The 25,930-nt window shown below is 45.4% G+C and overlaps 1 protein-coding gene across 6 annotated transcripts in view; it reads right to left on the minus strand.

Moving 5' to 3' along the window:
• The window catches only part of RAPH1 (Ras association (RalGDS/AF-6) and pleckstrin homology domains 1), a 509,976-nt gene that overhangs the window by 215,389 nt on the left and 268,657 nt on the right, over positions 1-25,930 (minus strand). For all 6 annotated transcript variants that reach the window (XM_069615546.1, XM_069615548.1, XM_069615547.1 and 3 more), the window contains one exon: positions 5,822-5,941. In XM_069615546.1, coding sequence (XP_069471647.1) covers positions 5,822-5,941 — 120 coding nt within the window. Of the gene's footprint in view, positions 1-5,821; positions 5,942-25,930 lie in introns of those variants that run through there.

Raw genomic sequence — 25,930 nt, forward strand, 5'->3', positions numbered from 1 at the left:
AAAAGCACAGATATAACGTGATCCAAAAGAGTTCCTAGAAGAGTTAGCCGTGTCCAAGATCAATCGTAACACAAGGTGACAAAATGCAGGCGAAACAGGGTCTCCGAGAAAACAGCTGTGAAGTGCGGTACTGAAGTACTCCACTGCTTAAGTACCGTTTGATTCCTGATCACGTGATCGCGAGTCCGGGTCACGTGATCGCGAGTTCCGGTCACGTGACCGCGAGTTTAGGTCACGCGATCGGATAGAGCCAGCAGCACGATGCAAAGAAGCGAACCTGATCTTTTGATGGCTTAATCTCCATGGCAGCTGCCAATGAAGAAACGGTCGCAGTCGTGACTGTGGAGTAGTAGCGTGAAGCTGCTGCTGTAGCTGTGTGCGAGCCGGTCTGGACCGCCAAAGTGAGCTCCGGAGGGTAAGTGGGGGGTGAATCCGGGCCGAGGGGGAACTGGGATCACTGGTGGGTCGGATGGAGGGCATGACAGTAATCCCTCCGGTAGGAGTGCGTGGAAAGGTATGCAAGCACCCATACATGCTTTCTCATCGAATAGTGAATTGAATGAGTTAACCGTTACAAGCGAGCATGAGGTCACTTGTTAAAGTCATGAGAAACATGTTTGTGTGTCATCGAAGCTTTCAGACAACGGAAAATCTAAACCTCCCATTGCGAATCAGAGTCCTGTGCGAACATTGGAAGACATGTTGGTTCAGTGTTTTTTTGTCCTCTTGCATACATTTTATGTTTCTTAATTTTCAATAATTATTGAGCTCCTGTCATGGCAATATTCAAACTCTGAACCTTGTGGCAGAACCTTGAGATAAACAGGCTTGTGAGATTTTGGTTTCTCAGGAGTGTTGAGATTTTGAAAAGTTACTCTCTTCAGCTTGCCTGCTGCGATTTTCGACTTTTTTGTCAGATATATCCAAGGCGCATAGCACCTATGTCAATCAATCAATCAATCAATAGCTTCCGACATCAAGTCATACAAAGCTTCACACACAAATATATGAACAATTAAAAAGGCGCATTCATATAAAACCACCAAAAAAAATCATTAATAAAATGTACTAAAAATACAATTGTAAAAAGCGCTGACCAAACATGAAAGGCAAGTTGGTGTCCTATCACTTCTTAATGCGACTTAAGTAGCCTGGAACATGTTTTCAGAGCAACTTTCACAAAGGTTAAGAATTTGTGCAGTGTTATTGGAGTCGATAGACGAGCAATTTGCTTTCCGCAACCTTGTATTCCACCCGACTGATGGACCTCAGGACCAGAATAAGCCACTTTCTTCTCGTAGGCAAATAAAGAGAACATGAGCCCTGGTTTCCGGGTAGCCCTTTCAACAATGACATAATCCCGGATCCGCTGCTGGGGTTGATGTCCACTTTGCCCTGACACTATTTAGTGGTAATTAATGTAGCCAGAGTTTAGTAAAGAATAATCCCCTCAGTCCTTGGTACAGTATCTACATACAGGGAGCTGATGCTCTTGCTTATCGTATCAGGGCAACTGAGTGAGCTCTTAGAGAAGTTTGCCGCCCAGCCCTCATGCTAATCGTATCCAGGCAACTGACTGAGCTCTTAGAGAAGTTTGCCGCCCAGCCCTCGTGCTCATCGTATCCAGGCAACTGATGACTGAGCTCTTAGAGAAGTTTGCCGCCCAGCCCTCATGCTCATCGTATCCAGGCAACTGATGACTGAGCTCTTAGAGAAGTTTGCCGCCCAGCCCTGACTTTGTCTAAGTGATATTCCACTATCTCTTATACTATCGGACTGAACCTCAGTTTATGTGGGAACTAGGAACCATCTTTCTCTTCCCAAACCTGTCCAGCACGCACCCACCTGCTCTAGCCATGTGATATTACGTTAGCAATTGCTTGCGCAGAGCTCCCTTACCAGGGTGCTCATGGGAGAGTCAGCCTCGTCCACCATATTGTTGCCCATCTTTTAAGCACACTTATCTAAAACGGGTCATCAATGAAAGGAATAGTAAATTCAGAGCATGCCATTACATTACATAGCGCCTAGGGGCAGGGCAAGCGTTTTGAAAATCATCGAACTGTTGGAAAATTGTGTTTTCGAGTTTATGTAAAACCCTGCATCAAAAGTTCAATTGAGGTGTTAATGACACTTTTTAAATTACAAAAAGAGGTCAGGGCGCCCTTCTGCAAGAAAGAACATGGCATGATAACCTTCTCTGTGGTAATGAGTCTGCAGCCACATGTTTTAGCTCACTATACTTTTCACAAAGGAGGAATATCCATTTGCATATCAGTCTTTGTCCCGCCCACATCAGCAATCCAGCACCAAAATGCTATGGCAATCCTCCTTTGAACAAGATTATCAACAGCAACCCCAAACACGTGTTTAAACTATGCACACAATTCAGATGGATAGCTCACAAGTAAAATGGTGGTCTCTGGCATAATGGGTGATTGGGGTTGTTTTACCGTGACGGAAATGACTGCATGAGAAATGTACGTTAAACATAAATGTTCGTACATTTCTCATGCGGACACCTGTTGTAAAACAACCCCAAAAACCTTACCCTGCCCACACCCCTACCCCCGCCCACACCCCAACACGCCCCTACTTACCTTTCACCTCAAAGCGCTGTGTCCCTCCAACGCTGGTTTCCTTTTACTTCTGTGATCGGGAACTGGCGGCGCAGGGTCCTTTTCTTTCTTTTCTTAAAATGTTTTTTTATTTTTGTCGGGCAGCTGTGGGGGTGTCCCCGCAACACCCCGCTCACTATACTATATAGTATTTTTCTTTTTTTTTTACCTACCCCCCCAAAATATACATACCACAAAAGGTTCGAACTTTTGTTGGTATGTATTTTAGGTCTTTTTGTGGGGTAGGTAAATTGGATTTGGTCATTTCTGTCGATTCCATGGGAGCCAGCACTTTTCAAGTCCGAAACCCTTGGCAGGACCAACTTAGCCTTTCCTCCTTCCAAGATCGATACATCAAGCACTGTAGTATGGAGCAATAGCACTTTTTTTTTTACTGTGCTTAGGGGTGGGCGGAGTCCAGCACGGAGTAACACTAAATAAGCACACACATTGTTTTTATTAATGCGACTTCAGCAAATTTGCCATGCGTACTCTAATCTGCAATAGCTTTAGGTGGTCCAGATTTGGGTAAGTTCTATGGACAAGGTCAAAAGGTAGAGGATACAGATTTCCGTTTCCTATGTTATGTTATGTTGATTTATACCGCGCGCACCGCTATCACCCAAGGGCAGTCACCGGGCGATCTAGGTAACGTAAACTACAGCAGGGAGACCCGGCTAAAAATGGAACATACATCTCGATAGGACTTTGCATTATTTTACATTTGTATTGTGCACATGTCATTAGTCCAGGTGTACCCCTGTAGAGTACCCGACATGCACAAGCATCACTGTGGCTTGAAGTCTTTCTGTAAGCACTAAAGCCAGAGGTGCACATATAAGCGTTCACACTGAACTCATGCAGTGTAAGCTTCCTACTAACTCAGTGACAGAATGTAACCCCAGAATAGGGTTATGCATTTTGTTTTATTTCGAAAGCATTTAAGTAATACATAAATGGGTGGCAGGCCCCACCACCCCCCCTCCCAACTGACCGGAAAGGAGGCCTTGCCGAAAACAGGGTCAGAATTTGCTCGCTCTACTTCTGCACAGAAAGAAATGTATTTTCTGTTGTCCTCATACAAGAACATCCTCCAATGGTTACCAAAAACGTGCGAACCACTGGACTGAGAGCGAACAGGGACAGATAACCCGTTTCATGGAATGGGGCCCACATTTACACTCCAGCACACTGGGCCTTACCAGAGGAGACATGCCCAGTCTGGTCACTCCCAGGTGGACAGCCCAGCAGCAAGGGAATTCACTAAATAAAGTACCAATAACACCACCAGACACCTACACCTACTTACGGGTAGCCATCAGTGAGGTGTGGCCGTGGTGCAGTCCCTCTCAAGGCACCGAGAGCCAGGGGTTGGACCAGACTGCCATCAAATTATTGTTCATCTTCTGATCTGATGAGGCGTGGCGAGCTACAATAGGACTGTAGACCGTCATGGGAGGGAACAAGTTATTTGGCCATGTAGACGGGCTCTCACATTTTTGAGCTTACTCCGACATGTATTTCCCGGTCTAACCTGCCTGCACGCCTAGAATAGGCATATGGGTTTGCTTAGAGTTCGACATTCAGGAGAAAATCTAAAGGAGTGAAACAGTGGTCAGACAATACTCCAAGACTCCTTCCCTCCCTTCACTAACTGCGCGACTGACTGCTTACCATCCAGAACTCGCGTTATCTGTCCCCGCCAATTGCTATTCTATTGTTCTTTGACTTGCTGAATGCTCCATTATTACCCAAGTAGGCTGGCACTATGTAAAACCCTAGGGTACCCATTTTGGGTATGCCAATTAACCACAGGCCTGAAATTAAATGAACAGATCTATATTATGTGATGGCATACTTCTCACGCCGGCCAGCCTAGCTGGAGGAGAAGCAAAGTGAAGAGCATTACTAGAATTTCCTCCGCCTGTGCCGCACGAGCCCGACCCGGAGACCTCCTGCAGAATCCCAGCCCTCCCTCAGCTTGCTCTGTGTAACCAGTGCTCAAATTGTAAGTGCCAGGGGCCAAATATTTTCGAGCACTCCTGTGACATGCCAGGTGGGCACACTGCTGCCATGACCCATAGCTGCTCCCCACAGTGTCGACACATTTGGGGTCACACTACAGTTCGCACCTGCTCATTGTGATTGATGGATGCACTGACTATCACCACTTCATAAATAAAGTGAGTCTGAGACAAAAAGTGCAGCGGCTCAAAAATAAGTTCTGGGGCTGAACCCTAGCAAACCCCCCCCATCCCCCCTCGGCCCCAACACCCCCACAAATTAAGCACTGTGCATAATTGTGCTGCCAGTGCCATTTACAGAGCACTTACATTTTTTTTAAAAAGAGAAAGACCTATACAATTCCATACTTCAAAATAAATTGAAGCGCTTCCACATTTTTAAGTTAAAACACATTCAGGCCTAAAATGTTCAGAATATATGACTTTGGTGGGATAAAAATGGAAACAAAGTATTCGGTATGAAGACAAGAGATCTCCTGCCTTCTGCAGTGTTACCGCAAGAGCAAAACAGCCACAGAACCAACAGGAGTTGGCTACGGGAAGTGGGGTGAACCTTTTGAACAAGTTGTTCAAAAGAAATAAAAATACATTCTGAATGTTTATAAATAGGTCTAAGACTCCACAACTGGAAGTCATCTTCTAAACAGAGTCTAATCTTTACAAGTCTTTGACTTCCTGGCTCCTATTTCTGGAAGATCTTAAGCCACTTTTGGAGGCAGGCAAGTAAAAAAATAAAAAATAAAAATAAAAAATAAAAAGTGAACCAATGGTGTTGGCATGCATGTGTGAGCATACGGGTGCCAATATTGCCCATCTGCATTACCAGACGCACACCATGGGGGGTGATCAGAGGCCAGTGTTGGGGAATGGATGTAGGATCAATGTATGAAGCGCGCCAGAGCTTCCCCGCTGCCAATCCTGGGTACTTAGCTTTTTCAGTTATATGTGATATTACCGAAGCAAATTTCTGTGCACCCACCTGGACAGCGCCTGTTTAGTTATTATATAGCTCTTTACATATTCCCACATTCCCTGTGTTTAAGGTTAAAATGTTGCTTCCCCCTTTCGATTCTGCTGTTTCAACTGTAGCCCAAAATGGTATTCTATCAGGAGTGGATGCAGCTATGTTGCCGATCTGTCCCTGTGTGCACTTGTGTGCTCCCGTGAATTGTAGCCTACCTGCGTGAGCTTGTCCAGTTCCCCCAGCCAAGCCCCAAACATCTTGTCCAGATCCTGGTCGTCTTGATCGCTGTCCTCCTCGGCGCCGTGGTCCAGCTCTTCATCCGATAACTGCTCCATCTAAAACATGAAAGCAGAACGTTCTCAGTAATGAACATGGTTTCAGGTATTCATTCATTCATTCATTCATTCATTCATTCAAATATCTGAGGAGCTTCCAATGGTAGGACACGCTGTAGATGCAGCGTCAGCGCACGGATGGGGCCATTCCTTTCCTATGCATGCATGAGATGATTTACAAACACGTGGTACAATAGCAACACTGTACAAAGGTATCCTTGAACTTTGGCAATGTGCTCTAGAAAGAGATACAGATTAAGTAATGGTATTGACATCAAGAGAGCGCAGCTTTTGCCACAAGTGGGATTCTTGGCACTAAGAAACACTAAGCGGAAGGTGAAAGCTTTGAGATTCTTCAAAGAGCCAAGTCTAAGTTTCCTGAAGCGAAAAGTACTCGAATAGCTCTGATGGGATCGTTCCACAGCACTGGTGTCAGTTACGAAACAGCATGAACGCGCAGACTATGCGTTAATCTGAGGGTTTGACATTGAATGAGCGGATGCTGAGGTTAGTCACCTGGCCGGCTGATGGACTGCCAGGTGTAACGAGAGAGGTGTAAAAGGGTCCATGACCATAGGCGATCTTGTGCATCAAACAAAGAACCTTCAAACAGATCTGTTCCTCTACCAGTGCAGTGACCCGGTCATGCGGGAGATGTGCTCCCTCAAAAAGGGCCTTCAAGCATGCTATGGCATTTTGTAGACTGACTTTTTGGGGGAAACATTGGGGAGCCTAGATAGAAGGCATTCACATAGTCCAAATGGGATGAGACAAGGCCAACACTAGCCTGTGTTCTGCAGGACTGTTGAAGATAGAGACAAGGTATTGCTATTAATGTAGGTGGTAAAAAACTACTTTCACCCCCTATTTGATCTGAGATTCCACGGAGAGCCTGTGGTCGTCGGTCACCCCCAGACACACTGATTTTGCTGATCTACCGCGCAGACCTAAAGACATAAAACAAAAAGGAACTAAAATTAAATGGACATTATGATGTAAACAAGGACCTGCATTTCTGTGGGACCAATAAGAGGAAATATGTTCCCATCAATGTATCTTACGCAGCTAGGACAAGTCAGTATCGGCTGATACTGGAAATATCAGCTGTGTATCATCCACACATTTTTTGGATCGCATGTACCATTACTACAAAAAGGCGTATTGAGAAATGCCAGCATTACAATTTCATTGCGTGGTGTAACACAAGCAGGATAGAGGATGCATCAGTAAAGGGGGGCTGGAGGTTGTGGGGGTTTGCCCACATACCTCATATATAGCCTCTGTATCGTTTCTAACTTTTTACAATTTTGATTAAATCTCGCGAGATTTCGGCAAAATGACAGAGTCCGGAAATTGGGCTTGGTCTCCTGGCAATCCACTCGTACCTTGTGGACGGGAATAGGTACAGAATACATCTATTTTTATTGTGCTTTAGGAGTCTTTTAAAAAGAACGCTGGACACATGTCTATGAGAAACGCTTTACCAGTGTTTATGTGCAGTATAATCGTGCGACAAAAATCGGATGCAATGCACTCACCCTAAACCTTAAAAACAAGCATTGGCAAAGCCAACAGTTTTGGCTTGTGTTTAGTATTAGTCATTTGCCAGTCACTGCTATTTGATTCCCAGGTACTTGCCCCATTTTGAGGCCGCTTCATAAATGGCCAGTTAATTGGCAAGTGCCTTTCCCACAAAAGCTCAAACTGTTGGTGTTGGCATTACCAATGCTTGTTTGAATAGTACCTTGAAGTTGGATCCGACACCAAGTAACGGCAATGGCAACAACCTGCATACATTTTTGGGCATCAGTTTTTTTTTTTGAAACAAGACTAGATTCCTAAAATCGTTTCAGGAACAATCTGGCTTCAGCTCAGAGTTCAGGACAGAACTGCTATTGTGTCGGGAAGGACCCAAGACGGCCCCCCTCAAATAGTCATTTGGCTCCTAGTGGCCCATAATGGCACTCGCCCCACCCTCATTCTCGCCAAGGGACCCATCCCATCGCTACACGATGACGTCCCACTAGGGGTTGCAAAACTCAATCACACAATCACCAGAAAGTCTCCTGGGTCAGGGTGGCGCACGCCCCATCCAGCAATCTCCTATCAACATAGGCTGAGCATAGGGAAACAGTAAGGACCCAAGCTGTGCTTTACAAAGCCTCCTAATGAACGGTTTCTGCTCACCTCAAATTTTCCACTAGCCTATGGTATACTGTACGGCGTACGCCATCTTGGTTTTAAAAAAGAAAACTTTTCACCCAAAAGTCATGCTGCATTGGAACATATGATAACCTAAGAAGCAATGTAAGAAGTGGCTAGAAAATAGAGGACAACATCTGTTAAAAGTAATGAAATACTTCAAACAATTCATCACAACATAAGGTAACAAGATAACTCCATGTCACCATGGACACCATTACCCAGTCCTGGGCTTTGATTTCCCTGTCAGTTTTAATATTTGGATGATGAGAAATGGAGCGTTGGAAGGGGGTGGTGGGGGGGGTTCTGCATCTGAAACCTACTACATGGCTGCATCAGCGGTCTACAGAATTATGCAGCTTCTTTCAAGACACTAAAACTGGAGTCACAAATTAACTCTTCGCCTGCTTTTTAAACGTTATTTAGTTCCGTGTTGCCTGTCTGACATGCAGAAACATTTTTAGTTAGGAACTTCACATTTTTGTCAAATTGTGCTTAACTAGCAGCCACTGGTTGTGTCTTTCAGGCTTGAAGTGAAGTTTCAGAACTAGGAGGGGAAAGACTAGGCTTGCATCGCTTTCATTTGCATTCTGAACATAAAGCTGCCCTCGTGCCACTTTTTTTTCTTGACATTTGGTTTATTATAACATTTGAATACCTAGTGCTGAGGTGGTCAAGTCAAGAGCTTAAATTGCAGGATGTGTTCAAACCCCAGATTCTCACCATATATAAAGTGTGTGACCTGGACCAATTAATTTTGTCTGACAAAATGGAGAGTTCATAGTAGTGATTTCGTTCATACCAGAGTCAGAATGGGGCATAAAAATGTCTCGGGCACCAATGAAAAAGTGGCCTACAGTTGCAAAAGGCAATTCATTCATTTTGTGACAGACATTTTGACCAGTACCCAAGGGGGAGTTTTTTGATGAAATATGATGCAAATTGTGCAATTTAAAGAATATTTATCCAGCAAAAATGGTCAGAACAACCAGCCGCATAGTGAAGTAACCCATCAAACTAGCCCACATTGGCCCAAAAAGTGGCACGCTATGACCCAAAAAATTGGCCCACAATAGCATTTGGTGTTTTTGGTTCGGGCATTGCCCTGTTACCCTATAGGTCTGTCCAAGCCTAGTTCATACCATAGCTTTTCGAAAAAAGTCTCAATAACAGCTTAAAAGTCTAAAAGTGGTACTACTTTATAATAGCGAGAATTCATAATCTCCTCCCAAAGTCATAAGTCTCTTATTATTAACTCCTCGTGATACACTAGGGTAAGATTGACGTCACTGCTTGTGACGTCACTTTCTATAGTGTCCCTTCCTCTGAAACCCTAGCCAGTCAATAGTCGTGTGCTTTGGCCCCACTGAAGGGTCAGTGGTGGCTGCATGATGAGAAGAGCCCGATAGCCATGTTCTGGATAACAATAGCCATGCCGCGCTGGGGCCAAGTAGGACATGTCTTTGCTGCAGGAATGACCGCATACTGTGGTGGAAAAACCAGCAATACAAGTTCCCATTCACACTACACTGTGTCAGCAACACTTAGAAGCACGCTCAAGCGCAATAATATGGCAACCCTCCCAACACTGCAAAGGCTCTTTTTAAGTTGCAACGCAAAGAAAGTTTAATTTAGGACCTTAACATCAAACTGCAGAGTAAATACTTTCTTGCTTTGATTTCCTTCTGAACCCAGCCCCAAGTTTGCTTGTGAAGTTTTACCGCTGTTGTGTGGGATGAGGCAAGAACTATTATGCAATGCTGGCAGGTGCAATCCTTTGTGTGGGGCAAACTGAGTGCCAGTACTCCAAGTCAGTGCCACCTTGTGGCACATTTGGTGAGCAGATGTTGCAGGGTTCCATTGGCACCAGCAACTGGCACAGTAGTGTTCAGACTTAAGCACACAAATCCCAGAACCTACGAGCACGTAATGCACACACACATAGTGCAGGGCTGGGGTAAGATTTTGGCATTGCACAAATTGACAGATGAAAACATTCCACTACAGTTAAACTTGCATGACAACACAGGGGAAATAAAACATGTTTCTCTTTTTGCTTCGCCCATATGACTTCAACAAATGTGGCAAATAACTGGTCGGGCCACATCCAATCACGCATGCACAATTCGGTGAAGTTTCTTGGACAGTTATATGTAAAGTAAGAATGTGCCAATTAATGGATTATGAGATTATGCAATTCGCACAGGCAACGCTTGCGGGACAGCCCACCAGGTGCATGCTCAAGGTTGATCTGACCACCACCAACCCACCACTCAAGGGCATCAACCAATGAACAAATTGCCTCAACTGTAGCCAGCTAGAGCCAACTCATCAATTAGCCACCATACTCACTTAACTCAACATTGACTTATCCAGCACTTTCATTGCAACTGACTCAAGCCCTCACTAACCAGGACCAAGATATTGACATTCCTGGTAAGCTTACCCTCCTTAGCAGTTACCTTTCGAACTATCAAGCGCATTAATGATGGGTGCTAACAAGATATCAATTCTTTTTCTGTCTCCTCTTTATTTTTGCTCTCATCAATCGGCATAATCATATGAATACCCTGTTCTCAAAATATTTTATTTCCCAAACAAACCTAAACTTACACGCTTCTGATGCATACAGGCAATCTGACACTGTATATGGGAACTGAATGTGACGTATGCACACACTTGTCACAGAATTGTCATGCAATTAATTATATATGCTAAATGTACGCTATGGTCTCGTTCTCTGTTTAACCAAATATACAAATTTGAAACTAATGTCACAATCGTAAAGAACACTATTCACTGGGCATTCTGTCACAATTAATCACCACTTGCACCATGAAAAGCCTTGAGAAAAACCTTAAGGTTGAAACACTTGTCGGCACCAGTTACACTAGGCAATTGCCTATTCGGTACACTATGGGGCCTAGAATTACTAGAATGTATGTCACAGGAATGACAACTAGTGTATGAAACACTTGACGAACAATGAAAGCAATACATATTGCGAACACTTACCAAGTGAGGAAATTCAAACTTATTAGATACCAAGTACCACTTGGTCAGCACCGGAGTAGGACGTTTGGATCTCAGGTACCACTACAATTACTGAGAATGTGCAAACATTGCGTTTTTCGCATTGGGTTTTCTACATTGGGGAGGAAGGATAGCCCAGGGGCAACACGTTTGTCTTGGAAGCAAGACAACGCGGCGCAACATAGGTTTAAATCCCGATCCCGCGCTAAGAAACCATTCATTGGCATTAGGCACGTTATAAATGAACAATAAAATTAGAATTAAATAAACAGCTCTGACCCAAAAAAAGAAGAAGAAAAAAAAAAGATGCTTTCGGGACACACATCTCGACCTTGTTTGCCTTCTATGGCCGACATTTTCAGACGACATTTGATTATTGCCTGGAAGAGGTGCAGGTTGCAGAAATGTCAACAATTAGACCAAATAATAGATGGATTTCTTCAAAATCCCAACGTGTATTATCTATAATCGGACCTGCACCGGAGGCCTGCAGTGTGAGGAAATACACACGTCTATGGACTATGCCCTTGCATCAACAGACACGACTCCCACGATATGCGTTTAGCATGCACTTGGAATATACTTGTAATTCAAGTGCGCGTAATACACACAGGCATTACAAGCTCTGAGTGCCTGTGCATGAACACACCCACTCCAACACACATGTAATCACACCTCGACACAAACCCCCTTCGTGCGTCCAAACAGACACACACACACACACACACACACACACCACTCCACCCATCCCCCACCTCTGCCCACACCCAAACAGTAATAAGGCCAGAACATGCAAACACAAAGAACGCTTGGAATAAAACTAAAGCACAGCATTTGGACTCCAAGCATACTGGATGCAAGTAAGCATGGACAATATGCTTAGAATGTGCGTATGCACAAGCACTATGCTCTGGAGGCATAAAGGGACAACACGAGTGTAATACCCATGCTCACATGGAATAGTCATAGAATGTGCATTCACACCACACCCCTACTCACAGACATATATATAAGCACTACTGAGCAGTACAAATAAAAACATTAAGCAAAACATACATACAAGCACACAAACTTTTTAAAACAAGGAATCACAGGATTTTTAAGTGTTATGGATACTTATAAAACAGGTGAAATCTACAAAACGTTGAGAAAGCAAATTTAAGTATAAACTACTAGACCAAATGAAGCATGCCCCTACCTAACACAATGCTCATCACTCTACAAATGAAACCCAACTAAGGTTACAGCAATACTTCAGAACTCTCGCTGTACAGATCAGGTCGCGTACATCAATGCCCGGGTTTGGCATTGAGGGGAGCTGGGAGCTATGTAGCCGCTGCTTGTGGCCGAGAGGAGCCTGGTTCGCTTGACACCAAGAGCCACCAGGAGCTTCCCCAGGCCAACTGATACCAAACAAACACAACTATGTGGATTTATCACTGTGCATTTGTGACAATCTATACACATTGGGGGGCATAAATAATGGCCACAGTGATAGGCTTGCCTCTATTCCAGGGACTTACATTAGTCGCCGTGCAACGGCGACCCCTTTTGTGGCGTCTGCTAGCTTCGTCGCCTGATACCCGAACGGTTCCTGCCACTGGCTTGTCTTCGGCAGTCTCTCATGCCAAGATTAGTGGGAAAAGTAGCATTTATCAAGAAACAATGGCACAAAACTGCACCCAAGTGAATCTGTTAACTACATGTACTCGGCGTGTATGTGTTGGCAAGAGGGTGACAACATGTTGCAATAGTGTTTACTGTTTGCTCTTTAACCCCCATAAGCAGGACTCTGTTTTCAATCACAGCAGTGAAACAGCACGCCCTTTCTTGGAAAGACAGATGTATAGAATCACGTAATGGAGTTAGCATCGACCCCGGGGACGGGCTGCCAACTATACGCCCATTAAGACATAATTAGATTCCGGCTCCAAAGACCAAGTGCAGAGTCGGAGAACCGGGGGACGGGAGGCAGCACTGCCCAAGCTAATTCCTCCCAAAGGCTATTTCTTGGTTTAGATCTGGCAAAACATTTCTACAAAGGAGTTTTTAAAAAAAGGTATCAGGCGCCCCTCTCCAGAAAGAACATTGCATGATAACCTGTTCTGTGTTTTTTTTTTCCCCACTTTGAGAGTTCGCAGCCATCACTTTTTGCTCACTGTACCTTTCACAGATGGGAAATATCCATTTGCATATCAGTCTTTGTCCCGCCCACATGGACAGTCCAGCACCGAAATGCTATGGCAATTCCCTTCTCAACAAGCGTACCAACAGCAAACCCATACGCGTGTTTCAGCGTTATTGGGTCTCATCAGTGAGGTGGAGCTGTGCCTCTCTGAGCACAGTGAGCAGGGAATCCACATCTGGGTTCCCCCAGGTACCTCAGGGTGATCAATCCCAAGTTCCTTGCAAAACATTTTTTTTAAAAGGTAGCAGGCTCCCCTCTCCAGAAAGAACATGGCATGATAACCTGTTCTGTGTTTTTTTTTCCAACTTTGAGAGTTTGCAGCCATCGCTTTTTGCTCACTGCACCTTTCACAGATGGGAAATATCCATTTGCATAGGAGGCTACAAAGGAGGCTCACTATCACAGGCACAGTTTATGGTTACTATATTAGTAGGTTACCAAATGGCTCTTACGGGTCATTTGTAGAGCACTCATTTCCCAATGGTGGGGAAACTTAGCACTTTGGCCAGTCTGGGGATACCAGCCTGTCTGGTCCTGGGGTTCCAGGAGACGGAAGTCGGCAATGAATAACAAATGGCATTGTAAAGGATCTTGGTGTGGGTATCAGAGGACTAGTGCATCCACTAAAAGGACCTGTGTTTGACCTCATGGTCACAGGTTCAAATCCTGGCAGGTCCACTTAGCTAGTCATCCTTCTGAGGTCGATAAACTGGGTGCCATTTAGTCGAGTAACAAACATTGTTTATCGGTCTACAGTGCTCACATACCCCTGAGAGAGTGAATGCACGCTCCACAAATACACACGATATGAAAAGTATTAAAAAGGTAGGGAAGGCACAGAAGGAATCAAATGCATAAGAGGGCGAGGGAAGAATAAGAGGCATGGAGATATGAAAGGCAAAGATGACTAACTGTGTGGACGTCATGCACAGAAGAGCTAAAATGCATAGCAGGCCAGGTCATCAGGGACCAAACGTTTCTGCCTGGTGAGTATTTGCTGTGAAAGGCATTGTACTGTTTGACTTTAGACCATTTGGTACCACAGAAGTGAATCCAAACTAAGACTCTCAGAACACACCAGTCTACAACTCCCATGATCCTTCACCATTGTCTGTGCTGGTTAGGGCTGGTGGGAGTTGTAGTCCAAAACTGCTGAGCCAAAGGCTGCAGACCCTTGGAAGGAGAGGACTGGAGACACTCACAGGCCTCTGATAACACTGCATAGCATGATGTTGTTGGCCTCAACAGTAAGCTTCCAGTGAGCACAGGGGACTGACAAATTTGCCCTAAATCACAAAAATAATAATTCGCACCAACAGATTTTGACAACTCCATCCAACTATTAAATCAAAATGAGAAAATGTTTGTAATATTGTTTAAATAGCTACAATAATGGTGTGGAATACTTCAATTCAACAACTAAATGCTGAGTTCATAAAAGGGACGTCGAGTGAATGTTTCCAGAAAGAGAATCCCATCAAAACATTTTTAAGGAGGCCATGTCAAAGCTACAATGAGTGGTTTAGAAATTCCAATGATGCGTGGGGGCGGGATCCAGGGGATTTAATTTTGGGGTCAGCATGGGGCGGGGGTTGCAGATGCACACTTCAGGAGGTGAGTCACTTATTTAATCTGTTCTTAAACACCTCAAATTCACAATGTCCAAATAACATTTAGAGTAGAATAAGCATCCATTTCAGACTATGTATTTTGCTTTTCGCAAGTTGCAGTTATGGTCTGTTACGATCATCACAAGACATTCCATCTCTGTGTCCTTGGTCACTTGGCAAAATCCTTGTGCCCAAAAGCTTCTGTACAGTGTACACGTGTTTGACCATAGCACAAAGTGGCCCTTGATTTAATTGTGCCACAGTTAATGCCTATGTAATGTGTTTATCTTTCCTATCTCTGTGTATGAGGAAAAGAGTGCCCAGAGTACGGGATGCCGTGCGAGTGACCCAAACACTGAAACTCCCTCCCCATCAACATCAAAAAAGAGCCATCATTCCTTTGCTTCAAAAAACAGCTTAAATCCTGGCTGTTTAACCAATATTAGTATTACGGTCACTCAAACCAACACTAATAGATCGCCCACCTGTTGAATTTGTAAATATGGTTCTATAATGTACTGTATTTTTTAAATGTCTATATTCTTCGATATGTATGATCAATGATAAAGCTGTCTGTAACCACGCCGTGATACCCCAGGGTCTGGGCGTGTAAAAAATTAACAAAATAAATACATAAAAATAATTAAAGCGCGCTGTCTGCGCTACTCTAAATTCTTTAATACACAAGTTATGAACCCTACCAGTGGTATGTATTTTGCCAGTCTCTGAATGCTGAATAATAGATCCACACAGGCTTGACATGTGTCCAGCTTTGTCCCAGACTTGCAAATGAACTGGCCTGCTGTAAATCTCAGTTACCAGTTTAATGGTATCCACTTCAGAGTGTCATTTCCTTTCTGACTGAGTACATTCAGACATGTAATTCCTCATTATACTATAGCCGGTAAGCTAGCTATAGCTCGTAAGATAGCTCAGTGGGTTGAATGCTCACTGCTGCAATGCGTGTGTGATCTGTAGGTTGCCGGTTCAAATCCCGGCAAGGCCAACTCAGGGTTGTATCCTTCTGAGGTCGATAAATAAGTACCAACACAGGTTGGGTGATAATTTAATGTATATTTAGTTCTATATAAAGCGCTTAAGCGCAAGTGCTATATAATGACATATTATTTGGCCATGGACGTCTTGTTACATTCACAGTAATTTGGTAATATGGGCCTATAAACACTGATATTAACGATACATATGGTGATCCATTCTTGTATGAAATGAATATCACATTACAAAAAATATGGTTACCATGTCATTGTAGTGTACTTGGGAACAATGCTATGTGATGCCACTTCCTGTTTTGTCAAGGGTGAAAGGCCATGTTCCATCTCTTCTAGTGATGTAACTCGGGTGGGGTTACACAATATCACTTTCTGGGATGTCAAGGGTCGTTTGACGTCACTTCCGCTACTGTTGTGCCCTGTAGTTGACCACATAGTGCAGGGATGTGTAGCGTACCACTCTGGGAGCTACATGGATGGAATCCCCAACAAAGGAGACAGAGCCAATGAAAAGGTTACCTTCTTTATTATCCCTCCACATACCTATGCTTCCTGGGCTCTAGTCCGCCATCCTCTTCCTTAATCAACCCTGTGCCCAGACCTGCCTTTAAAGCAGTCTTCCATTTAGGAGGACTGTCTGTGGGGACATCACGTGATCGCGGGAGCGTGTTCTCGCGAGATCTCGGCATAACGTGATCTTGCGAGCCCACGCTCCACGGGAAAACTTTCCCGCCAGTGCTGATGCAGCGGCAGACCAAGCAGGTCATGCCACAGCGCTGCTCCTGATAAGGAGGCAGTAACAGGAGGTTCGAGCAGCCTCCATTCACAGCTTCTAGGGCATACGTCCACAGCCACAGGAGGCTACATGGGGGCCCTAGAAGCTTGCAGCGTGCCATCATTGTGCACACCCTTCCTACAGTGAGTTAACTGGGAAGCCATGAAGCTGAACTGAACCTAACTGAGTAAATGTTTATCCGGAGTTAAGGCAGTTTAAGGTCCACCCGTTTGTCTTACAATAAAGACAGTTGGAACCCCTCACAGCGTCCTGTCGTCCTTTAAGGCCACAGCACTGTCCTTAATCACTCCACAACAGCTACACCTGGTATTTTGGTCAAATTACGTATTTTGTGGGAATTATAACAGGAAATTGCATATTTCGATGGTTTATTAAAGAGCAGATGGGATTTGCCTCTTTTAAAGTCGATTTTCCATACAAAGATGTACTTCCTTAGATACACAAGCAACACAAGTTCACTGCTGTCGTTATACTGCAAAAATATAGACAAATGATATTGTACAGTTGTCATTAAAAATGGAGTTAAAACAACGTGGTGTATTTGGGAAGGATGGGTGTTTTCGGAAACAAAGGCCCCTTGTCGGTGGGGCTGAAATATCGAGCTCCCGTAGGTTCTGCGTTACTGTTAAAGCACACCCCTCCCATTTGTCTTGATTTTGACACATGGAGGTCGCATGAGCGCACAACACCACGTTGCTGTACTCGCATCAAGCCTCCTGGGCTAGGAGGCTGAGAGCAAATTGTGCTAAGGATCGAATTTAGTTCTGTACGAGGCGCCTGTACGCATCAAACAAAGTTGCGTTTCAGGGGGCCGTCTATGGGCGAACTCCACGTGCACGCAGCCCCTTGGCAGAATCTGCATTGTGCCGTAGTAGTCAATAACGCGAGGAAGGCACGGGTGATATGCCAGTGGCCAGGCCTTTTGAAATCCTTCAGCACTGCGAGACGGTAGGCCTGAATTCCTAGAAAACGGATCTCGCGGAACGTATCTAACCGAGCCGCTGCTGAGGGGCGGACACAGAGGACGTGCGCACAGCATCCGGCGGCCTGACACGGATTACTCTGGAAGCTTTCCAGGCTCCTCGCGGGATATGCGCGCCCCGCTCCCCCTTGGAAGTCCCCTCCCCCGTCCTCTCCGAAGCAGAACAGAGCCACCACAGCTGGAGGGCGTATTTCCCATGGCCCATCCTCATCCAATAAATAATGAGCTAAGCTGCGCGAAAACCACGCGGGAGGGCAGCTCCATGCTGTAGGAAACTCGCGTCCACACGCAGTGCACGGGGCACCGTGAAATGCATCTCTGCACACTACTATCTTTCTTAACAATACAGTTGCTGGAGGGGGCCAAGAGCCAAAGGGGTTTCCACATTGAAAACATGCAATTGTGGACCAGTGTCTAGCTCGGACTAGCCCTGAAGGGCCAGCACAGCATGCTAGTGTGGGCTCGTTATTTGGGAATAAAGCGGCCCAGTCTAAGTCACTGAAGTTACTCCACTGCGCAGCTGGTAGTTTTAAACCAATGTTACTGAACCATCATGTTTTAAAAAGCACAACTGTCCGTTAAAAAATTACTTATTGCTATTTGCAAGTGTGGGACACTTTTCCTATTGAGGCACGGGTGGCTATTTTATGTCCCATGCCAAGGCAACGTCTCTTATAGTGCATTTTGTTAGTATTTATTTGACTCGACTTAAACTTCCACACAAGTAATGCTGTCAAATACGTCAACAAAACCGGTAAATAAAAGCGCAGATAGTAATTACAAAGAGCAAGGATTAGGTGTGTGTATGTGGTAAAGGGACACGTTAGAACAGTGAATGGCACAAACAAACTCATTGTGGGAGTGTGATCTTTCAAATAAGTGAGAGCGCCTGGAGATGATGCAAGCGCCAGCAATAGGCAGGTAAGGGCAAAGCTAGAGACCATGAATGGCCAGTGTCTCAAGGCGACAGAGAACATACAAACAAAAGGGTGAAACAGTACTGAAGATGCAAAGGTAACAATGGAGACCAAATACGGCTTGTGTGTCAAGAAGGCAGGACATAGGTTGATATAGAGTGGTTGACATAGAGTGCTCCATCACCACAAGTGGCTTCCTGGCACTAACCCAGTACAAGGACGAAAATAAATATAGTAGAGATCGAAGGCAGCAGAAAAAAAGCTTGTTTTTAAGTTTATGGTGCAAAAGGCAGAAAGCAGGCGCACCTCTGATGGTGCAAGGAGAGTTCCAGAGGGAGGAGTCGAGAGCCGAGAAGGAACAATCTGTCTGGTGGGGGGTGTAGGGGAGGCGAAAGCAAGGAACCACAAGAAGGGACATGTGTAGACTGGAGGAATAACGTGTCTCGGAGTGATGAAAGCAGGCCTGATGTTATGAATGGCCTTAAAGACCATGTATCGACTTGAAGAAAACGTGTCGTTCAATGGCAAGCCAGTGAAGTTTGGGGAGCAAAGGGGTGATGTGTGTCTAATGGCTAAGATCAAAGATGAATCGAGTGGCAGCTTTTGGAAGATCTGAAGACATTTAATCGCACAGGAGGGAAGGCCAAGGCAAACGGAGCTCGCAAAGTCAATGCCAGATTGGGTGAGAGCAGAAGCAACAGATAGGTTGGCACAAAGTGAAAGGGAAACATCTGATGAATACATGGCAGGAGTAATTTCAAATATAAAATTGAGGGATCAATCAAATTCGCCAATCGTCGCCAATTGAAGTATTAACCCTGGTCTTATGCAAGTAATCACGAAGCAGGAACCACCCAGACCAGGTAATGTAGAAAAAAGGAATGCTTATTTATTATGTCTTAGTTACAGGTAAGGTGAAGTAACCGAGCATCCTTCTAATGCCTGCATCTCTCCTATGGTGTCCAACCATCACTCGGAGAACTCTCATCACACAACCATTCTACATGCATCATACAATTCTCACATTCCATGGAGTCTCACAGCGGACATAATACAAACATACTGCTACAGGATACTACAGTAGTGACCCAAGACGGGCAAGTGCCCAGTGAAAGGGGCAGAAGCATGGGCTCTAGAGATTCATTGAGCTGCCAAGGACTATGTTTTCAGTTTTGTTGGCATTTAGGCAAAGTAACTCCTTCATCCAGATGGAGATGATGTTAGCTCGGCTTCCCATCTCGGTGGATTAGGAGCCGAGTATTAGCAGCACAAGTAAACACGAAAATCCAAAATGTAGTGATGAGTAACGCAAGAGGCTGAACATAAAGGCTAGAGAGAATGAGGTAACAGGATTAACCCTGGGTAACCCCACAAAGTAGGGTATGAGTTACTGCAGAAGAGCGGGGTGGGAGACAGCCTGAAAGTAATTAGAAAGGAGGAACATCAGGCCCAAGCAATGCCACCCATAAAAGTGAAAACTGGGCAGCAAGACTGAGTGATGAATTGTGTTGATGGCCACAGAGAAGTCTAGAAGTACTACGCCAATGACGCCGCCACCATCAGGGGCCATCTGGATGTCGGAAAGGATGCCTAAAAGAACAGATTTGGTACAGCCGGAACAGAAGCCTGGATGAAAAGGGTGACGTGGACCATGGGGTTCCATAAAGCACCAAAGCACAAATGTGACCACATAAGAATTTTAGGAGGGGCAGAGAAAAAAAAAAAAGAGTCATAGGACAAAAGTAAGCTGCGGCAGCAGGGTCCGGCGAAGGTTTTTTAAGAAGAGGGGTGATAACAGCTTTTTAAGAAAAGCAGAACAGTGCCGTTAAGAGCCTCACAGATGGGTAAAGGGAAGTTTGACAATCGGAGATGGCAGACGCCAGATAGAAGCTTAGCAAAGCAACAGTCTTAAGAAGTCGAGGCCTGAGTGGGGGATGAAGTAGTCAAACGATGGGCTGGAGGAGAGGGGATAAAGGAGAGGAACAAAGGGGACAGGCCCCAAAGGGAGGGGAAGAAAGAGGTGCGTGCAGGTGTGACTTTTGGTGCAGCCAGATTTAAGTTGGAGACTATTAAGGTCCCACATTTTACAACAAGGCAGAAAATGACCAGGCACTCAAACGATACTCACAAGGCTAAAATATATGCATCATCTTCACTTTTGGAACTAGTTTCATAACTATGCAAACTAAATTTTGACTTGGACTGTAGAAAACATACAAAATCATGTAATAGTGGTAAATAATTGGGGAAAATTATCAGTCCACCCCATTTTACTCCAGAAAGAAATCCTGAAGCCCCTAACGGCATACAAATACTGCATTGCTTCTTTTTCAACACTTTGACCTCTATCACTTGCTTAGCGTTTTCCAAGGACATCTGGCAGATACCAGTATCTAGTAAAGGGCTGAAGAAACTGCAAATAAGAGTTTGGACTGTGGTTAGACAGCTCGTCCAATCACCAGTGTCCCTTTTTCCAGTGTCAGCGTCAGCTCTCTTCACCTGCCGGCAGCATTCCACGGTGCTTCCAGTTTCCTGGGCCAGTTAGAGGAATCCACACTCCACCTTTCATCTTTCCTGCTCCTCATCTCATTGACCTTCCCACAAAGGACCCCTCTGTAGGGTTTCAGTACCTTCCTGAAACCAAAGCTATGCAGGGAGGTGATTTGTTTTTGCCTGCCTCCACTGAGTGAGAGGGTGTGTGGCATGAGGGAGTCACTGGGGTAGTCTTCTGGGAGAAATGACCAGGGATACAGGCCCTGGTCTTCATCACACGAAGAACAGGCACACGTCCAAGCAGGCCCAATGAGCATGGCACCTGAGCAACTTAAGAGCGAGGTTTGAGCCTTCCAACCAACATATTTAAAAGGTAGGTGAAATTAGCGCCCGAGGTAAGAATATCACATGCAGTCCTTTCTCTGAACCAAAAGTTCATGCCTCCCACGACCCGTAGCACGTTTAAGGTAATTTGCATATTCCCCAGAGTGCCCCCTTCCCTCATCTGCCAACTTCCGTATCCTCCTTGGACATTCATTGGGAGTGAGGGGAGAGAGTAAGTGATATGAGAAAGCGCAAGACCAAGAAAATTGAAAATGGGAAAGTGAGAAGGATAAACAGGAGTGGTCTGCCGAGGCCCGTTTCATGTTTTGCTATGACTTCCAATACTTTGGTGTGCCTTTTCAGGTCTTTTGTCATGTTTTGCTATGCCAAGCCAAGATTTGCTATATATAGCTTGAGATCATCTGGGACGCTCACCAGACCGTCAAGGTCTCCATGACTGCTCCCCACGCTCAAATTATATGCTCCAACACACATTACTTGTATCAACTAAGCCACCCACACACGGCAGGTGAATATCCCTCCCCAGCAGACACCAGAAAACTACAGCCCTGCAACCAACTTAAATGCCAAAGCCCTAGCCAATCCATCCTAGCAACACAAGCGCACAAGGCACCCCTCAGGATATGAATGCCTCAATGTTCTCACACAGAGACCATCCTGTACACAGTCCATAGTACTTCCAGTCCACATATATGAACACTACAGCAGAGCAACTTGCATTAACCTCTCTCCCCGCTAACCCAGAAGGCTCCTCCTCTTTGAAGCCCCACCAGAATGCTTGAATTCCATGCAAATGGCGATGGAGTGCAGTACAAATCCCAATAACCCAACATCCCATTGATTGTACCCGCGAGTTTGCGACGACTGTCACTTCGCCAGAGCCACATAAAATAAGAACAGTGTGGATCCCACTCACATTACAATATCTCTCAGCTGCCTTCTTGGGAGATCGGGGGCTGGAATGAGGAGCGTGATGATGGAACCACCAGGTTTCTATTCTTGTGGAGGAGGGAGCTCTGTCATCAATGTTGCACACAGATCGCTGTAGCAGGCCCGCTAACCCAATGAGCGATTTTATTGGGATGGACATTTCTGATCTGCTAGGCACAAAGGCAGCTCTGCGGCAGGCACTTGAACACACCAAGCAAACATACATAGATTGGAATCTGCTCTGATCCATTTTAATTTGCTTTCTTTATTTAAATATTTGTACATCAGATTTTTGGCTAACAATTAGACAAGATCTAACAATCTGAACTAATTTGTATCCCTTTCATACTAAGTATATTTTGTTATAGAAAATTTGACCATGTTTGCTATACCACACTTTTATGTGTATTAGATGCACTTCTTTTGAAAGTTTCCTTATTTATTCACACTTCTTAGACCACACCCCAAATACCTATTGTTGTAGAATGTTTTTGGGCCACGCCTTGACATTTCCTCCCATTTAGAGCACTGCCTCTTTGACAGGTTGCAGAATGCATCAGCACTCATCTGTACAAGGAAGGGCGGGGGGGGGGGGAGTGGAAAATAGGAGGTGGAATTTAGGCCTTCAATAACCTGACAGGTGGGCTCCACTATCGCTAGGTAGCTGGTTCCAGACTTGAGGACTATCTGGTGAAGTGCCAGTGGCCATGCTCTGGTAATATGGAGTTTGCCACCAGGAGGGGGTTGGTAAAGGAAGAGTCTGTGGGTCCTTCGTGCAATGATTGCGTCCTATAGGATTAAAGAGGCAGCCATCATCAGGCATTTTTAGACCTGGAAAATTATGTCGAATTCAATTCTGGCTTCAATCAAGAACCATTGGTGATCCTTTCAAACAAAGGGGAGAGCAGCAAACAGCCCACCAGTCACACCCTGGCCTTTTGTAAACATCTGACCGGATGATTGGTCAGCAACTCAGAAGGGCGCAATAGTCATCCAGTTTGGCATAATTCACAATGCATTAACCATACCGTGGAGCTGGCTGGAGTGCAACGTAGGGAAGGGATCTGCAGAGGTGATGGCGTGGAAGGAACACGCCTGCCCTTAGAAGGTCTGGCTGAATAACTTGCCCACTAGGCGCTCTTTGTTTGAGCCAACGGTCAGCCTGCACTTCACAAGTTGGGACCTCGCAGCAGGGCCGACTCAGCCCTTCATGGCATGTAAACGGAGTACCATTAAACTGGGTAATAATACTAACATGTTTTTACAGTGCTTAGAAGCAGGGGGAATCCGGCACTAAGTACCATATAAGAAATTATTATTACAAATCAAAGTTATCTGGCAATTCCATTGAAAAGTCCATATTACATCAGTCAAGTTACAGACATGACCGTGCAGAGTCATGTAGTGTAGTGCGTTTCAAAAAAAGGTAGCAGGCGCTCCTCCCCAGAAGGAACATAGCATGATAACCTGTTCTGAGATGAGAGTTTGCAGCACACGCTTTTTGCTCACTGTACCTTTCACAGATGGGAAATAACCATTTGCATATCAGTTTTTTTCCTGCCCACATGGGCAGTCCAGCACCGAAATGCTATGGCAATTCCGAGTACCAACAGCAACCCCATACATGCGTTTCAGCCTTGTTGGGCCTCATCAGTGAGGTGAAGCTGCGCCTCTCTGAGTACAGTGAGCAGGGAGTCCACGTCTGGTTGCCCCCAGGTAACTCAGGGTGACCAACCCCAAGTTCCTTACAAATATTTCAAAAAAAGGTAGCAGGCACTCCTCTCCAGAAGGAGCATGGCATGATAACCAGTTCTGAGATGAGTTTGCAGCACACGCTTTTTGCTCACTGTACCTTTCACAGATGGGAAATACCCATTTGCATATCAGTCTTTGCCCTGGGGGCAACCAGACGTGGACTTCCTTCTCACTGTGCTCAGAGAGGCACAGCTTCACCTCCTGATGAGGCCCAACAAGGCTGAAACACGTGTATGGGGTTGCTGTTGGTACTCTTGTTCAGAGAGGAATTGCCATAGCATTTCGGTGTTGCACTGCCCTTGTGGGCGGGACAAAGACTGATATGTTAATGGGCATTTCCCATCTGTGAAAGGTACAGTGAGCAAAAAGCGTGTGCTGCAAACTCATCTCAGAACAGGTTATCATGCCATGTTCTTTCTGTAGAGGAGCGCCTGCTACCTTTTTTAATGTAGTGTAGTGTGGTCTGCCAGAACAGCATCATGACCATCGCTCAGAGGTGCACGGCCACATAATGGAAGGTGTGTGAGGGCGAGATGAATGTACACAGCATATCTTTATTCGAGGGAGATGTATGCATTCTGGATGTGCTAAGTGGATTGTATAGCACAAGCCCTTAACAGTAAGTTGAGGACTACATTTAAAGAGTACGATTCTATTCAAATGTCAAGACCAATACTTCATACTGTATGGATATGGGCTGGTGAAAGATGAACTGAAGGGTATAGCTTGCTATGTGGAGGTTACTGGTGCTCACACACACAGGTAAAGTATTTATGAAGCCACACACCTAGCCAGGAAGCAATCGGGCACTGTGCAAAGGGCATGCATTCAGGGGGCTACAAGTGGAGTTCAGGGTTGGGCAGGTGAGCAAGGGTGCATGCTATCTGAAAGAACAAGGGGCTTTATGTACCAGCTGTGGCAAGTTGGCTCTGGTGAACTAAAGAAAGCAACAGGCTCAAAGTTAATTTCCTAAAGGCTGGGTAGCCAGAGAAAGTTCAAGTGACTACCTCCTGTGTCAAAATATAACCGAGAGTTCCCTTCGGGCCTTAAACCTGCAATGCGTTGTAGACATTAAGGCAGGCGAGTCTGCCTCAGTCCCATCCTACCATCTCCTCACCCAAGAGATGTCAAAACTTACACCAAACATTTTGTAGCTCTAGCATGCAAAGGCACGACTCTTGACTATGCCTTCTCTGGCTATGCTCTCAGAAGCCCTTTACGTTTGTCATGAGTCTGGCATTTGTGTCCTGGCACAGAGTCTGAGCTGTGGGCCAGCAATAGCCAGCTGAGATATGCCACCCTCTTCTGGGGAGGAGCAAGACGATTTGTACCTCTGAACAGTGGCATGGGGTATGTTCCTGGGAGTAGGCAGCCTGGCTACTAGTTCCCTCTTCTGGTGGTAACCCCTGCTCCTGGGAGACAGAACCGTGGCTCTGTGTTCTAGGAGTCATGGTTCTGATCAATGCCCTGTTTAGTGCTGGTGTTTTGGGCATCTTGCTTGGACTAAAGCTGTTGAGATAGTTCAGGGCCCACAGGCAGGGCAGGAGCAGCACATGCCCCCTGCCCATAGGACTAGTCACCATGTCCCAGGGAGGCCCCACCTCCCGCTCGCTTGGTTGGCCGAGGACCAGCTTGAAAAACAATGTAAAAACTGTGCAAGCAAAAGCAAGCGCCTTGCCCACCGCAGGCCAGTGTGTATGGATCAATTCCTTTCAGGCTGTGACTCAT

The sequence above is a fragment of the Ambystoma mexicanum genome, chromosome 9 (assembly GCF_040938575.1).
Source record: "Ambystoma mexicanum isolate Mex_15411 chromosome 9, UKY_AmexF1_1, whole genome shotgun sequence".
Taxonomy (NCBI): domain Eukaryota; kingdom Metazoa; phylum Chordata; class Amphibia; order Caudata; family Ambystomatidae; genus Ambystoma; species Ambystoma mexicanum.